Genomic DNA, 17396 nt, shown 5'->3' with positions numbered 1-17396 from the left:
TGAAATCCAAATGAAAACTTTATTAAACACAAACCAGCAGGTAAAAAACAACTATACAACAGGTGAGTGTGAGGGGGCGGGGCTTCTTCAGGGCCGGGGGGGCGGTCTCATCCCAGGAGGGGGTGGTCCTGAAACAGAAGAGTAGAGGTCACATGATCAGTTTACAATGAAGTAATAAACCATGCTGTTATCTGATTGGCTCCTCAGGGGGCTGACCAAACCCATCTCTATGGCAACAACTTACCTCTCATGCCGGGGGGAGGTGGCCTCATACCAGGGGGGGGCATCCCCATCGGAGCTCCTCGACCTGGACCAGGAGGCATGCCCATTGGAGGACCCATGGGGGGCCGCATGCCAGGGGGTGGGCCCATCATACCTGCAGGGGAGGAGACAGGGAACAACCAATCAGCACACAGAAGGAGTCGGTAGCTAGGAGGCAGGTCACTGTGTGGTTGCTAAGGGGTTAGGGTTCTAGGTTGTTGCTCACTGTCGCCTCCTACACACTGAAACCTGTTGGTCATCACGTTGCTGCCTTACCTGGAGGTGGGGCTCCTCTGCCCATTGGGGGCGGGGCTCCTCGTCCAGGTGGATACTGTGTTGGGGCCCCAGCGATGCTGGCTCCTGCTGCTGCCGCGGCAACAGTCCCTCTGCCCTGCGGGGTCATCACCTGGACATACACAGGAAGCTATCAGCGCCTGAGTGCACGCACACACGCCTCACCTGACTACAGAATGGCTGCCGTTTCCATGGTTACCTGCTGCGAAGGGCCACCCACTCCTCTGACGGGCCCAGCGAGTCCAGCCGGGGCCTGAGGCATCGGAGCTCCTGCAGGGACACCGCGACCCGCCGCCCGACCCACACCTGGACCGCCAGCCACACCTGCCAACGGGACCCGGGCAATCCCGGTCTGATGGAGGGAGGGGGTCAGAGGTTAACTACTCAAACTGTTTTAAATAAAGTTTTATTGAACATGTTGGTGGACTCCATCAGTTGCTGCGCCCCTATTGGCTGCAGCTGACACTCACATCTTTCGGGGGCGGGCCCTCCACTGTCATTGAGACCAGGTTCTCCCCCCTTAGCAGAACCAGACCTAGAACCCTCTTCTCCTCCCGCTCGGGCTGCTTTGAGTTCTTCGGCCTGAAGGAGGGAAACAACTTCATTACCCAGCATGCATTGCGACAGTTTTCCACTTCGCCTCAGGGTAAATGAAACTCAGAACCCGGTAGAGTGCGGACACACTTACTTGATCTTCCTGAACTCATCACAGTCACACAGGATCAGGTTCATGTGTTTGTCGAAGGCCTTGAAGGTTCCGATGAAGATCCGTCCGTCCTGCAGGATGCACCTCATCCTGAAGTCGATGTGCTGCAGCATCTTGCTGCTCTTCCCCACCGTCTGAGAGCCAATCACAGAACACGGCACTGTGACATCATCGCTACATCATGTCAGGGAAGACCGATCAGCTGATCAGTCAGACGATCGATCGGCTCTTATTGATTACGTGTCTCGGTAAACATCAACTTATTGATCCCGCAGAAACAAACTGATTGTTTCCTCTGACCATCAAAATAAAAGCCTGACTGTAGAACTTCCTGTTTCCAATCGTGGTCTCCGAGGTAACGTGTGGATCTCTGACAGACATGTTCAGAGCGTGTCCCGCCTCGTTAATGTCGTTTAGCGTGTTTCAGGATCAATATTTATGGTTCTCATCCCTGAGGCTGTGCAGCAGGATGACTCATTGATCATCTGCATGTCTAACAGCTGATTGGTCCGTCAGGTTTCATGTTTAATAAGTGCAACTAAAACCTGCTGTTAGCGATTAGCTGTTAGCTCCAGTTTGTTCCTGATCAAGTCAGTTTACCTGAACAGGATGTAATCAACCTCACTACACACCTGAGTAAACAAACCACCTCCTCAGAGTAAACAAACCACCTCCTCACAGTAAACAAACCACCTCCTCAGAGTAAACAAACCACCTCGGAGTAAACAAACCACCTCCTCACAGTAAACAAACCACCTCCTCGGAGTAAACAAACCACCTCGGAGTAAACAAACCACCTCCTCACAGTAAACAAACCTCCTCAGAGTAAACAAACCACCTCCTCACAGTAAACAAACCACCTCCTCAGAGTAAACAAACCACCTCCTCAGAGTAAACAAACCACCTCGGAGTAAACAAACCACCTCCTCACAGTAAACAAACCACCTCCTCGGAGTAAACAAACCACCTCGGAGTAAACAAACCACCTCCTCACAGTAAACAAACCTCCTCAGAGTAAACAAACCACCTCGGAGTAAACAAACCACCTCCTCACAGTAAACAAACCTTCTCAGAGTAAACAAACCACCTCCTCAGAGTAAACAAACTACCTCTGAGTAAACAAACCACCTCCTCACAGTAAACAAACCACCTCCTCAGAGTAAACAAACCACCTCCTCAGAGTAAACAAACCACCTCGGAGTAAACAAACCACCTCCTCACAGTAAACAAACCACCTCCTCGGAGTAAACAAACCACCTCGGAGTAAACAAACCACCTCCTCACAGTAAACAAACCTCCTCAGAGTAAACAAACCACCTCGGAGTAAACAAACCACCTCCTCACAGTAAACAAACCTTCTCAGAGTAAACAAACCACCTCCTCAGAGTAAACAAACTACCTCTGAGTAAACAAACCACCTCCTCACAGTAAACAAACCACCTCCTCAGAGTAAACAAACTACCTCGGAGTAAACAAACAGGATGAGAATTTTAGTCATTTATTGATCAATATAAAAATATAAATGAAAATTACACACGACAGATTTATTTTATTTTATTTGTGTATATAGTGCGTATTTATTCATTGCTCTTATTTTTTTTCTAAAATAATTATTTTTTTTATCAATCTTATTTTATAACATGGATTTGTAAATGTTTTCTTATGTTTCTATGCTGCCATGACGAGTAAATGAACCGTTGTGGGATTAATAAAGTCTAAATGTCCAGGACACACACACACTACACACACTACACACACACTACAAACACACACACACTACACACACACTACAAACACACACACACACTACACACAACACACACACTACACACAACACACACACTACACACACACTACACACACACACTACACACAACACACACACTACACACACACTACAAACACACACACACACACTACACACAACACACACACACAACACACACACAACACACACACACACTACACACAACACACACACTACAAACACACACACAACACACACACACACACACACACTACACACAACACACACACACACTACAAACACACACACAACACACACACACACACACACACAACACACACACTACACACACACAACACACACACTACACACACACAACACACAACACACACACTACACACACACTACAAACACACACACAACACACACACACACTACACACAACACACACACTACACACACACAACACACACACTACACACTACACACACACAACACACACACACACTACACACAACACACACACTACACACACACTACAAACACACACACAACACACACACACACACACACTACACACAACACACACACTACACACACACTACAAACACACACACACACACAACACACACACTACACACACACAACACACACACTACACACACACAACACACACACTACACACACACACACAAACACACTACACACACTACACACACTACACACACACTACAAACACACACACAACACACACACACACTACACACAACACACACACTACACACACACAACACACACACTACAAACACACACACAACACACACACACACACACACACACTACACACACACTACACACACACTACAAACACACACACAACACACACACACACACACACACAACACACACACAACACACACACTACACACACACAACACACACACTACAAACACACACACAAACACACTACACACAACACACACACTACACACACACTACAAACACACACACAACACACACACACACACACTACACACAACACACACACACAACACACACACTACAAACACACACACACACACACACACACTACAGACACACACACAACACTACACACACACACTACAGACACACACACACACTAGACACACACACAACACTACACACACACAACACACTACACACACACACAACACTACACACACACACTACAGACACACTACACACACACACACACACTACACACACAACACACTAGACACACACTACAGACACACACACACACACTACACACACACAACACACTACAGACACACACACACACACACACACTACACACTACAGACACACACACACTACACACACACACACAACACACTACAGACACACACACACTACAGACACACACAACACACACACACTACACACACACTACAGACACACACACACACACACACACACTACACACACAACACACTACAGACACACACACTACACACACACTACACACTACAGACACACTACAGACACACACACTACACACTACAGACACACACAACACACACACTACAGACACACACACAAACACGACACACACACACACACACACTGTGCGGTGGTCGGTCTTTGTTCCGTGGGTTCCGGTTCGGGAGCAACGTTAGCCGTTAGCTCCATTAGCATTCTCAGTAAACTGAACCGGAACCACCGACTGCCTTGAAACGTTACAGCCGGTACACAAAGGTTTCATCCGGGCACCGACCTCGCCGGAACACCGGAGCAGCCGGTCCCGATAAACTACTGGCCGTTCATTGAGAAGCCCGTTAACGGACCGAAGATCGAACAGCAATCAATGTGATTACTGATCGATTTAACCGCCAATCCGCGGCTCCTCGCCGACGTCCGTCCAACGTTCATTCAAACTGCCGCCATCGTTAAAGTAGACCGTAAACCGGAGAAATACGGAGCTCCCCGCGGCGGGCAGTCCGCAGCGACTCTATCCGGTAGACACTCACCATGTTTGCGGTTCTGATGGCTCCGATTCACGCCGGATTCACCGAACAAACCTAAAAAAAAATTGACCTGCGGAGCTCCCGCCAGGCCGTCTTTAGCACAGATTACAGGAAGTGACGCAAAGGGTGATGTGCGCAGTGGAAACTTTCCTACCCAAAACCTGAGGCAGTCTAAAAGAGTTCCTACTGGAACCATTAATAAGGTTGAAAAACCTTTCCGGAGGCCGTTTCACCTGCCACTTCTGATCAATTGTTTAATACAAGATCAATAATATAGATCGGGTGGGAAATGATGGACTGGAAACCTGACGGTGAACAAGATGGGATGCTGTAAAATCTAAATAAAACAAAATGTGATTATTGTAATTGAAATTGAAATTGTAATTGATGTGAACTAATATTTAATTGAAAATTGACCAAAGACAACATATTGTTTGATGAAAATAAATATAGAATCATTTCGAATTTTTTGCCAGCAACATGATTAAAACATTTTGTGAGAGTTGTCTAACGCAAAAAAAGAAAAAAGAAAAACCTGCAGGAACATTTGACAACTAATAAGGTTACCATCGCAACAGATCAGTAACATGATTGGGTATAAAAAGATAATTTCAGAGAGGCAGAGTCTCTCCAGTGAAGATGGGGAGAGGTTCACCACTCTGAAAGACTGTGTTGAAAAATAGTTCAACAATCTAAGAATAATGTTCTTCAATGTAAAACTACAAAGAATTAGTGGATTTCATCGTCTACGGTTCATAATATCATTAAAAGATTCAGAGAATCTGGAGAAATCTCTGAACACAAGGGACAAGGCTGGAAACCAATATTGGATGGTGGTGATCTTCGGGCCCTCAGGCAGCACTGCATTAAAAACACACTATTCTGGAGTGGAAATCACTGCATGGGCTCAGGAACACTTGTGAAAAACCATCGTCTGTGAACACAGTTCATCGCTGCGTCCACAAATGATGTTAAAACTCTCCAAAGAAGAAACCAGATAGAAACATGATCCAGAAACACCGCAGAGGAGAGGGACCATCCAGCTTGTTATCAGCTCAGTTCTAAAGCCAGCATCTGTGATGGTACAGGATGCATTAGTGCACATGGCATGGGTAGCTTGAACATCTGGAAGGAAGCATTAATGCTGAATGATATATTCAGGTTTTGGAGCAACATATGCTGCCATCCAGACAACGTCTCTTTCAGGGAAGGTCTTGTTTATTTCAGCCGAACAACGTCCAACCACATTCTGCACGTATTCCAACAGCATGGTTCTCTAGTAGAAGAGTCCGCTGATAAACTGGCCTCCTGCAGTCCACACCTGTCAATCATTGAAAACATCTGGAGCATCAGGACATGAACAATACAACAAAGGAGACCCTGAACTGTTGAGCAGCTGAAATCCTCTATCAGGCAAGAATGGGACCACATTTCACTTTCAAAACTATATCAGGATAAAATCCATGTTTCAACATTTAATGTTTTATTTGCAGTTGTAAAACAGGGTTGTTTACCTGAGAGTCACAGACACAAGGACCACCGGGATCAATAATCTGAGAGGATCAATAATCAATAGACAATGAATCGATGGTCCGTTTATTATTTCACGAGTGTGGAAATAGTTATTGATCAAATTAAATGAATTGATTCTTGTTTGTTTCCCTTCAATAAAATGTTGATCATTCAAAAATTCTGATCAAAATAAATGATTGATCAGTAAATCACCGCAGATTGTTTTAATCAAACTTCATTTGTTTATAAAAACAACAACAACAACAGATCAATTAAAGTGAAACAACATCGATAACCTGTTGATCGGAGCCACATTATTGATTATTATAAAGACGGAGCTGCTCCTTTTCTTCAATAGATTAAAACAGCTGATCGAACAGCTGATTGACTCTGATTGATGAACACTTTAATAATACGTTTCATTATTGATGCTCCTGTTTGTCTTTGTAGCAACTGATCACGTTATCGATCCTGCTGTTCATCATCACTTCGAGGTCTCCCGTCATCCAGCTCCATAACGGTTGCCATGGTTACCGGGCTCCCGCCACCGGTCGCGCGCTGCAGTGAGACGAAGGCGAGACGGTGAGTCACCGAGACCAGCCCCGGTGAGCGACCGGAACCTTCCGGACCAACAACGGGCGACCAGCGACCGACACAGGGAGCCGTTAGCCCATTAGCTTCCCTGCGTTGTCCTCCGGAAGCGCGCGACGTCGACAGACTGTTAATGAGGCTGATGACGGTCAACTACCGCAGTGACGACACAGCAACAGAACGCCGGTCCATCTGCTGCAGCGGCGCTTCAACCGGACGGAACACAGCACCGCAGCCAGAACCAGAACCAGAACCAGACTGTTGCTGCTTCAGTCTGACGTCACCTCCTCCAGCGGACACATGAACTGTTGATGACAACCATGTTGCTGCAATCTGAGATACTGCAGCAACCTGTCTGACAGCAACTCCAGGTACGGCAACTCGATGATCAGAACCAGAACCAGCAGTCACTGCAACTCGATGATCAGAACTAGAATCGCTACTGCAGTGTCGCTTTGAGCTGAAAGGAGACCGCGGCAACCAGCAACTGGTGATCAATATTCACCAGGAAGGACGGTAGCAACTCAACCTGTAACAGCTGCATCTCCAGCAATGTGGAAATAACCTTTGGATGTTAAACGAGCAACATGTTGCTACAACCTGTGGGAGACTACAGCAACTACAGCAACAGGAAGTAGTAACAGGACAGTGTCTTGGTTCAGTGTGAGGGAGGCTTACAGCAACGCAACCTGCAGCTACATCTACAGCAACACAACCTGCAACTACATCTACAGCAACACAACCTGCAACTAGATCTACAGCAACACAACCTGCAACTACATCTACAGCAACTACATCTACAGCAACACAACCTGCAACTACATCTACAGCAACACAACCTGCAACCAGATCTACAGCAACACAACCTGCAACTACATCTACAGCAACACAACCTGCAACTACATCTACAGCAACACAACCTGCAACCAGATCTACAGCAACACAACCTGCAACCAGATCTACAGCAACACAACCTGCAACCAGATCTACAACAACACAACCTGCAACTACATCTACAGCAACACAACCTGCAACTACATCTACAGCAACACAACCTGCAACCAGATCTACAGCAACACAACCTGCAACCAGATCTACAACAACACAACCTGTAACTACATCTACAGCAACACAACCTGTAACTACATCTACAGCAACACAACCTGTAACTACATCTACAGCAACACAACTTGCAACTACATCTACACCAACCAACAACCATCACCTGAGCCTCCATCATCACCAGGTGAGCAGCAACATGTCACCATTTCCTTGTTTTGTCCTGAACCGATCAGTGATGATGTCACAGCCTCAAGGATGATGTCATAGTCTCAGGTGGGGTGGTCACCTGTCCACCTGTCTGGGATTATTTGCAGATCAATAACGAGTGTTTCTCCAAATAGGAACCTGAGCATCACTGCAGAAACGAAAGCCTTTAATTAACAAAAATAAAAACATCTGACATCACAAAAAATAAGTTTGACTTCAGGAAACAGACCAGACTTTCAAAATAAAAACATCCTGACAGATGTGATCAATACTCGATCAATGATTGAACTGCAGCTAAACTGAGTTCACCTGTCTGAGGGGAAGGAAAGATCCTGATCGATCCTTAATGATCCTGATCGATCCTTAATGATCTTGATCGATCCTGATCGATCTTTAATGATCCTGATTGATCCTTATTGATCCTGATCGATCCTGATCAATCTTTATTGATCCTTAATGATCCTGATCGATCCTTATTGATCCTGATCAATCTTTATTGATCCTTATTGATCCTGATCGATCCTGCTACAGACTGAAGGAGTTACAGCGTGTTTCTGATCAATAACGTGATGTCTCATTGGCTGAGCTGAAGTTCAGGTTCAGGTAAACCTGTTGCTATAGCAATGTCAGCATCGCTGCCCCCGTTTCCTTGTTATATAACAGCTGCAGTCTATTAATACACAGTGTGTGTGTGTGTGTGTGTGTGTGTGTGTGTGTGTGAGTGTGTGTGAGTGTGTGAGAGAGTGTGTGTAGCAGCTCAATGATTTGTTGTTTGCATTAAAATAGTAAATCAGAGAAGACAGTAAACAACAACAGGATGAGCTGTCTCTCTGTCTCCGACCTGTCTCTCTGTCTCCGACATGTCCCCCCGTTTCTCTCTAGATGGACATCTGGTGTCCTGCTTGGACTGATGGACGTACTCTCAGACTGTCTCACTGATCAGCTGATCTGGAGTCAGGTGTGTCTGCAGTGTGGTCTCCTTGGAAACAAAAGCAGGAAGTGTCCTGTTAGAGCTTGAAAGGAAAAACAGTTCTTAAAGTCTAGTCACAGTATTTTTACTCTATAGTATTCTGCAGTACTCTGTAGTACTTTGTAGTACTCTGCAGCACTAAGGAGGTTGTCTGTGGTACTATGCGGTACTATGCAGTATTATAGCGGTACTATGCAGTATTATGCAGTACTATAGAGGTACTATGCAGTAGTGTAGAGGTACTATGCAGTACTATAGAGGTACTATGCAGTATTATGTAGTACTATAGAGGTACTATGCAGGACAGCACTCTCCTTTTATTTACTGAAGGAGTACTTTATTTGCTTGTTTGTTTGTGTTTTACAGTCAGGTGACAGCCTCATTTAAGCCCCACCCACCACTGTCCCTCCCCCTGCTTCAGGTAAAGATGACAGCCAATAGGATGAACCAGCTGAAGGAGGAGGAGCCAGGCCGGGAGATGGAGGGCAGGGTGAGATTTCCCATCATTCCTCCCTGCAGTGACCTCATCACATCAGAAATACTTCAAACTTTTTATTTCAAGTTCTGAACTGGTGTGGATGAACAGTCCGACAATCTTTCAGAACCGGGGTCCACCTGTGGTGCGTTCAGGGTCATTAACACTGTTGCAGTGCGTTCAGGGTTATTAAGTCTTGGTTGTGGTGCGTTCAGGTGCAGACCTGGGCTCAGTCTCTGGTTTACACTCTGGAGGAACTCGAGTGTAAAATCTGCTACAACCGTTACGACACCCGCAGCCGGAAACCCAAACTGCTCGGCTGCCTGCACCGAGTCTGCGCCAAGTGCCTGAAGAAGATGGTAGATATGGGTGAGTTTAACTCCCAGGCGAGGGTGAGTTTACCTGCCAGGTGAGTTTCTCGAGACGAATCTTCGGCAGGACATGGACCAATCAACAGACACCATACTGGTGGACCAATCACATTACAGCATGTTGGTGATGCTCTTTCATCATCCAGTGTGTCATGTGACTGTTTTCAGGAGACTCTTCGCCCTCCATCATCAGCTGTCCCTTCTGTCGCCACGAAACACACGTCCCTGACGAGGAGGTGAGACATTAATTTACTAACAAGGTGAGACATTAATTTACTAACGAGGAGGTGAGACTAATTTGATAACAAGGTGAGACATTAATTCACTAACAAGGTGGTGAGACATTAATTTACTAACAAGGAGGTGAGACATTAATTTACTAACGAGGAGGTGAGACATTCATTTACTAACAAGGAGGTGAGACATTCATTTACCAACGAGGAGGTGAGACATTCATTTACTAAAAGGTGAGACATTAATTTACTAACGAGGAGGTGAGACATTAATTTACTAACGAGGAGGTGAGACATTCATTTACTAATGAGGAGGTGAGCCATTAATTTACTAACAAGGTGAGACATTCATTTATTAATGAGGAGGTGATACATTAATTTACTGACAAGGTGAGACATTCATTTACTTACAAGAAGGTGAGACATTCATTTACTAACAAAGTGAGACATTCATTTACGAATGAGAAGGTGAGACATTCATTTACTAACGAGGTGAGACTTTAATTTACTAACGAGGAGGTGAGACATTCATTTACTAATGAGGTGAGACATTCATTTACTAACAAGGAGGTGAGACATTCATTTACTAATGAGGTGGTGAGACATTCATTTACTAAAAGGTGAGACATTAATTTACTAACGAGGAGGTGAGACATTCATTTACTAATGAGGAGGTGAGCCATTAATTTACTAACAAGGTGAGACATTCATTTATTAATGAGGAGGTGATACATTAATTTACTGACAAGGTGAGACATTCATTTACTTACAAGAAGGTGAGACATTCATTTACTAACGAGGAGGTGAGACATTCATTTACTAACAAAGTGAGACATTCATTTACTAATGAGAAGGTGAGACATTCATTTACTAACGAGGAGGTGAGACTTTAATTTACTAACGAGGAGGTGAGACATTCATTTACTAACGAGGAGGTGAGACATTCATTTACTAATGAGGAGGTGAGACATTCATTTACTAATGAGAAGGTGAGACATTCATTTACTAACGAGGAGGTGAGACTTTAATTTACTAACGAGGAGGTGAGACATTCATTTACTAACGAGGAGGTGAGACATTCATTTACTAATGAGGTGGTGAGACATTCATTTACTAAAAGGTGAGACATTAATTTACTAACGAGGAGGTGAGCCATTAATTTACTAACAAGGTGAGACATTCATTTATTAATGAGGAGGTGATACATTAATTTACTGACAAGGTGAGACATTCATTTACTTACAAGAAGGTGAGACATTCATTTACTAACGAGGAGGTGAGACATTCATTTACTAACAAAGTGAGACATTCATTTACTAATGAGAAGGTGAGACATTCATTTACTAACGAGGAGGTGAGACTTTAATTTACTAACGAGGAGGTGAGACATTCATTTACTAACGAGGAGGTGAGACATTCATTTACTAACAAGGTGAGACATTCATTTACTAATAAGGTGAGACATTAATTTACTAACAAGGAGGTGAGACATTCATTTACTAATGAGGAGGTGAGACATTCATTTACTAACGAGGAGGTGAGCCCTTAACGAAGAGGTCATGGTGCTCCTCATTCCTCCTCCCCTTCTTCTTCAGGTGTGGTTGATGGAGGACGACCGACACATCCTCGCTGTTCTGTCCTGTCAGAACCGAGCACGGCGAGGAGTAGCAGCAGGAGGTGGAGGGGAGGTGGTGTTGAGTCCCACCAGTCTGACCGGTGAGTATCCACGAGGAGTTTGTTTGCGAGTGTTTTCATTTTTGTTCTCCCGACGTAAAGTTCTCTGTCTGCAGCAGGAGGAGCAGGAGGAGGCGTGGACGGGTCCCACCGCTCCTCAGACTGTCTCGTCATCACCATCATGGAGCTGCCTGAGGAGTCTCCGTCCTCAGACTCACTGAGCATGCTCAATGTGGTTGGTCTGTACCGCCCCTCCAGCCTGGATTCGCTACCTTGCAACCTGCCGGCTCAGAAGTGTCGCGCCTGGACGTCACGTAGCTTCCCGCGCTGCCTGCTGGGGGCGCTGTGTCTGGTTAGTACATCCATAACCAGTCCAACCAGTAACCACAAGCAAAGCCAGGTGTCTGTGTACAGGTGTGATTGTTCAGGTGTGATTATTCAGTTGTTGTTTGTTCAGGTGAGTTTGTTCAGGTGTGTTTGTTCAGGTGTGTTTATTCAGGTGTCGTTTGCTCAGGTGTGTTTTTTCAGGTGTGTCTGACATCAATGCTGCTATGTTGTCCAGGTGTACTTCAGCTCGCTGCCTCTGGGGATCTACCTGCTGATGATCAGTCAGCTGTGGCTCGGTGTGGTTCTGGTCAGCCTGGTTCCGTCCACGCTGCTGCTGCTCGTCCTCTACGGCTTCTGTCAGTGTCTCTGCCACGAACTGATGGAGGCGTTCGCCAGGCGCACACACACGCTGCCATGACGACGATGACAACAACGCAGTTAGGTCACATAGTGTGACCATGACAACAGCATCAGACAATATCAGTACCCGCTGCCATGACGACAGCATCGCAACACAGTGCCATGACAACGACATTATGACATGCTACCATGGCAACAACAACAGTACAACGCACTGCCATGACGAGGATCACGTCACGACAGGTTGCCATGATGACCAAACTACACAATGTAGCCATAGCAACAACAGTGACAAACCAACAGCATGGCAACGATGGAAACTACAACAGAACACTGGACACTAGAACTACAACCCCCTGAACACCTGTAGACAGACTCACCAGACTCTGACATCACTCTGACCCCTTTTCCTTTGAATACCAGCACCCCCCCCCCCCCCTTTGTGTTCAGCTGATCAACTCAGACTGACAGTCGGCCAATCAGAGGACACGTCTGTATGCTGACTTTAAAGCTGTCGCGGAGTGAGTCGCCGCCTCGTGCAGACTGTAAATATTAACATGTTAAAGAAACTGTTAACATGTTGTATGTAACATGTTCTAAACACATGTATAAATGTTTGTGATTGTGTAGCTCAGCAGTTCATCAGACCCTCCTGGCTTCTGTCCTCACTGTCACATGACTCTCACCATCCAGTCCTGAGACATTATTAGTCTAGCTTAGCACAAAGACTGAAAGTAGAGGGAAACTGTTAGCCTAGCTTAGCACAAAGAACTAAGACTGAAGGCAGAGGGAAACTATTAGGCTAGCTCCATGAGTAGAGACATAAAACCCCTGTGACCAGTTGGAGACTTTAAACAGCTAACTGGTTAGCAGCTTTGGAGTTCAGTCGTCCTCCACGAAGTCTCAGTTGTTGTTTTTTGTGATGGTTTTTTTTTCCTGAAAACATTGGAGACATTCTGTAAAGTCTGAAGTTAACTGGAGAGTCAATGTGTGAACCCAACAGTGTTCATGCTAAGCTAGGCTAATAGCATCTGTTCTCAGTTTTCATGCTAAGATAGGCTAACAGTCCTGCTTCCTGTCTGCTGCATTATGAGTGAAGAGCTGAATTCTGTGATGATGATGATGAAGAGCGTCAGTTAATGTGTCACTTCTTGTCTGAGTTGTGGGTGGAGCCTGTGGAGGTTCAGCTGTAGAATCAGGTGTTACGGCAGCGCCTCCCGTTGACCTGTGATGATAATGAGGAATAAAGAATAAAGTAAATGATGAAAGCAGTTTTACTGTTTAATGAAATCTGAGAGACGAAGACGTTCTGTTGCTGGACGAGAGACGAGAGACACCTGAGCTGGTCCTTCTGCCTCTAAATCACCGGGACGAAGGTTACCTGGACAGGTGAATATGTTCCAGGGAAGGTCTCCTGCCAGGCAGCACTGAGGGTGAAGTGGAGCCCGCTGAGAGGACTCAGCTGCTCTTGTTAATTAAAAACACTTCCTGTCCCCCGAGAGGAGAGAAGAAGAGTGTTTATAGAAACGCTGCTCAGTCCTCCACCACAGAAGAAGACGGAGGACCGAGTCGTGATCAGCAGCAGGTACGATATTTACTCCATGTTCACGATGTTTACTCCGTGAGTTTACTCCTCCTAACCTGTCTCCTCCTCCTCCTCCTCACCTGTCGTTGTCTCTAACTCCTCCTGAACTGTCTCCTCCTCACCTGTCGTCATCCTCTCCACCTTCCTCCTCCTTCTCACCTGTCTCCTCCTCCTGTCTCCTCCTGTCTCCACCTTCCTCCTCCTCACCCGCCTCCTCCTGTCTCCTCCTCACCTGTCATTGTCTCCTCCGCCTCTGTCTCCTCCTCACCTGTCTCCTCCTCATCCTCAACTGTCGTCGTCTCACCTGTCGTCATCGTCTCCACCTTCCTCCTCCTACTCCTTCCCCTCCTCTCCTGTCTCCTCCCCCGCCTCTGTCTCCTCCTCACCTGTCTCCTCCTCATCCTCTTCCTCCTCAACTGTCGTCATCGTCTCCACCTTCCTCCTCCCGTCTCCCCTTCACCTCTCTTCGTCTCCTCCTCACCTGTCGTCACCTGTCTCCTCCTCCTCCTCCTGTATCAACCTTCCTCTTCCTCTCCCTCAGGTGGATGATGACATCATGAGTCGGTGGCGTCGGTCAGTAGATGAACTAGCAGCGCGTCGTAGACAACAGGGTGAATGTGAGCGCGCTCAGGACGCTCTCAGTCGGGTCACTTCCTGTTTCCAGCAGCTGGCGGTGTCTCTCGGCAGCTCGGCGGACGGCAGCTTCCTGCGAGACGAGATGGACGAGACGAGAGCGCTGGCTCACCGCATCTGCAGCGGTAAAAACACACCTGTCTGTCTGCCACCTGTCTGTCTGCCGCCTGTCTGTCTGCCACCTGTCTGTCTGCAGGTCTTTGCCGCCGCCTGCTGCGCCTGTTGTCAGACTGTGACTCCACCCGCTCAGGTGTGGAGGACAGACAGGTGTCGGAGCGTCTGTGGGTTCTCTTCCTGTCGGCGTTGGAGAGCTTCCTGTCTGATCTGCATAAAGTCAACGATCTGATTGGACAGTTCCCTCTGACTCAGCGCTACAACCGCCGCTCACTGGTCAACACAGGTCAGCTGATCACGACACCGTTCTTTCTAACGGAGACCCGAACCTCCTGAGAACCCTTCAGAACAGAACTTGGACGTCTCTAGGAACCTCCAGAACTTGTCCAACATCCTCACCTGTCTAACCTCCCACCTGTCTGTCTCTTGTCTCTCAGGATGTATCGACGGGGTGGTGGGCGTGGCTGCACGGGTGGCTTCAGTCCAGGTACCATGGCTCACCTTGGAGGAGGAGCCTAACCCTGATCTGACCAATCACATCAGAGGACTGGAGGCCATGCTGAGTGAGATGCAATCAAGAGTGAGAACATGCCCTGTTAGAACCTATTAGAACGTATGGAAACAGACAAGGTTCAGATCCAGAACACCACAGACCAGAACCCTGCAGGTCCAGTAAGACCTGCTGACTGGTGTGGTGAGAGGAGCAGTGCATGATGGGAGGTCCCTCAGCAGCAGCAGAGCAGCAGGAGGGTTCAGGTCACCTGAGCAGGTGTAACTGAGTTTTACCTGGAGAATGTGGTGGTGTTCATTTGGACCCGTTGGTGTTCTGCAGGTTCCTGTTGCGTTCTGGTCAGTGGAGGCGACCCAGCCGGCGTGGGCCGAAGCTCGCGGTGAGATAGACGAACCAGACGACACCCTGGAGGACCTGATGGAGGTCGAGGTCGTCGCCAACACCAACAAGATGGCCGCCTGCTGCGGATTGAGCTGTGTCGGGTAGAGGCTCAGCGTCCATCAGACATCCCAGAATAAAAGTTTAGAGCTGCGGCGACAGACGAGGGATTCAAGTCACACAGGAAGTGAAATGTTAAAATCAGGAAGTAGTTTCCTAACAAGCTCATGCTCTCAGATGAAGTTCTGATTTTAACATAAATCTTTGTCAAACTTAGAGGATTCAGAACATTTGATGTGTTCTTTCTCCAACAGACTGGAACCCCGTCAAAATAAAAGCACCACACTATACAACCTGTGCTCTGAATGAAATGTTTGGTTCTTTACCCATCGTGGGAGGGTAGCTCTGCTGCAGTGCATCATGGGAGTGTAGATTTATTGGTATTAAATTTTGATCCATGTGCCACTTCATGTTGTCACTGCAGCTAACGAGGCTAGCGCCTGTTAATGTCAAAGTTCAAAACAAACAGCGACAGATTTCAGTTTTTAATCTCCTGATCCATTTGACAAGAATTCTAATAAATAAAGAAAATCCTCCAGTTTCACTGACTGATCAACAAAATCAGATTTAAAACGTAAACACAGCGGAGGGAGGATTCAGCGGAGAAACGGATGCGTCAGGAATCAAATGGAGGCGGCGTTGAATTAAGAACTTTATTTAAACAGCGAGCCGAGAACATAAAAATATTTTACAAACAGAAGACGGACAGAAGAAGAAGAAACGAGGAGCTGCGTCACTTCTGGAAGGTCGAGTGGAGATGAGCTTTAAAGGCTGCAAGACAAGAACAGCAGTCAGAAATACATCTCATCTCCCATGCTGCGTTCAGGAGCCGTCGGGACAAAGGAAACCCCATCGATCAGATTAGCGTTTGGATTCAGCCAATCAGCAACAGACGGCGTGTTTGTTTCTCGATGTGACGACCCTGAACGCAGCAGTCCGTTCCTGGTTTAAAGGTTCCATGTTAAAGTTTGAGGTTCTCACCATCCGGGTTCTCCCACAGTTCTGCAGCCGTCGTGTTCAGAGGACTCTCGTTGTTCGGTTCTACACGGGAGAACAAAGGTGTTTTTACCGTGTGGAACAAGTTGTCCTCGTTAACCTGGTAGAAGAGGTTAACCTGGTAGAACTAGTTACCTCCCAGCAGGCTCTGGATGGACAGCAGGACGGAGCGGACGTCGTACAGCGCGGACCATTTGTCTTTCAGGATGTCCAGACAGATGAAACCTTGATCGTCCACATTGGGATGAAAACACGGAGTCACGAACTTCACACGAGGAGCCTGATACGGATAACCGGCCGGAAAGTCGAGGGACAGACGG

At 46.7% G+C, this 17396-nt stretch overlaps 4 protein-coding genes across 8 annotated transcripts in view; 2 read left to right on the top strand and 2 right to left on the bottom strand.

Moving 5' to 3' along the window:
• snrpb (small nuclear ribonucleoprotein polypeptides B and B1) lies at positions 1-5143 on the bottom strand. The gene is made up of 7 exons (XM_069175740.1): positions 5021-5143; positions 1244-1395; positions 1026-1137; positions 755-907; positions 538-667; positions 245-376; positions 1-128 (listed from the first exon to the last, which is right to left on the bottom strand). Exons 1-7 carry the CDS (start codon positions 5021-5023, stop codon positions 88-90), a joined length of 723 nt encoding a protein of 240 aa, XP_069031841.1. The 5' UTR covers positions 5024-5143; the 3' UTR covers positions 1-87.
• Positions 5144-7004: 1861 nt separating this feature from the next.
• Positions 7005-14059, top strand: LOC138214251 (E3 ubiquitin-protein ligase RNF182). 3 transcript variants are annotated; one of them, XM_069175689.1, is made up of 8 exons: positions 7005-8366; positions 9272-9347; positions 9781-9849; positions 10050-10203; positions 10374-10441; positions 12034-12154; positions 12232-12464; positions 12675-14059. In XM_069175689.1, exons 2-8 carry the CDS (start codon positions 9300-9302, stop codon positions 12855-12857), a joined length of 876 nt encoding a protein of 291 aa, XP_069031790.1. In that variant the 5' UTR covers positions 7005-8366; positions 9272-9299; the 3' UTR covers positions 12858-14059. The 3 variants fall into 3 exon arrangements, with proteins under 3 accessions (XP_069031790.1, XP_069031781.1, XP_069031799.1); XM_069175680.1 differs by having other exon boundaries at positions 7017-8366; positions 12229-12464; XM_069175698.1 differs by having other exon boundaries at positions 7021-8366; positions 9726-9849; positions 12229-12464.
• A 247-nt stretch (positions 14060-14306) lies between these two features.
• On the top strand, positions 14307-16372 carry LOC138214263 (regulator of G-protein signaling 9-binding protein). Its single transcript, XM_069175711.1, has 5 exons — positions 14307-14384; positions 14926-15142; positions 15214-15417; positions 15569-15711; positions 15964-16372. The coding sequence occupies exons 2-5, from the start codon at positions 14941-14943 to the stop codon at positions 16126-16128; spliced, it is 714 nt and encodes a 237-aa protein (XP_069031812.1). The 5' UTR covers positions 14307-14384; positions 14926-14940; the 3' UTR covers positions 16129-16372.
• Positions 16373-16719: 347 nt separating this feature from the next.
• ube2c (ubiquitin-conjugating enzyme E2C) overlaps positions 16720-17396 on the bottom strand; it is a 3070-nt gene continuing 2393 nt past the window's right edge. For all 3 annotated transcript variants that reach the window (XM_069175297.1, XM_069175315.1, XM_069175306.1), the window contains exons 5-7: positions 17212-17396; positions 17062-17121; positions 16720-16851 (exon numbers count right to left, since the gene is read on the bottom strand). The exon at positions 17212-17396 is cut by the window's right edge and continues 20 nt beyond it. In XM_069175297.1, coding sequence (XP_069031398.1) covers positions 16814-16851; positions 17062-17121; positions 17212-17396 — 283 coding nt within the window. In that variant the 3' untranslated portion in view covers positions 16720-16813. The remainder of the gene's footprint in view (positions 16852-17061; positions 17122-17211) is intronic.

Source organism: Embiotoca jacksoni, unplaced genomic scaffold (genome assembly GCF_022577435.1).
Source record: "Embiotoca jacksoni isolate LCO1_2020_lvr unplaced genomic scaffold, fEmbJac1.0.p SCAF_104, whole genome shotgun sequence".
NCBI classification, from domain to species: Eukaryota; Metazoa; Chordata; class Actinopteri; family Embiotocidae; genus Embiotoca; species Embiotoca jacksoni.
The sequence above is the reverse complement of the archived record's forward strand: the minus strand, read 5'-3'. Positions and strand labels throughout refer to the sequence as shown.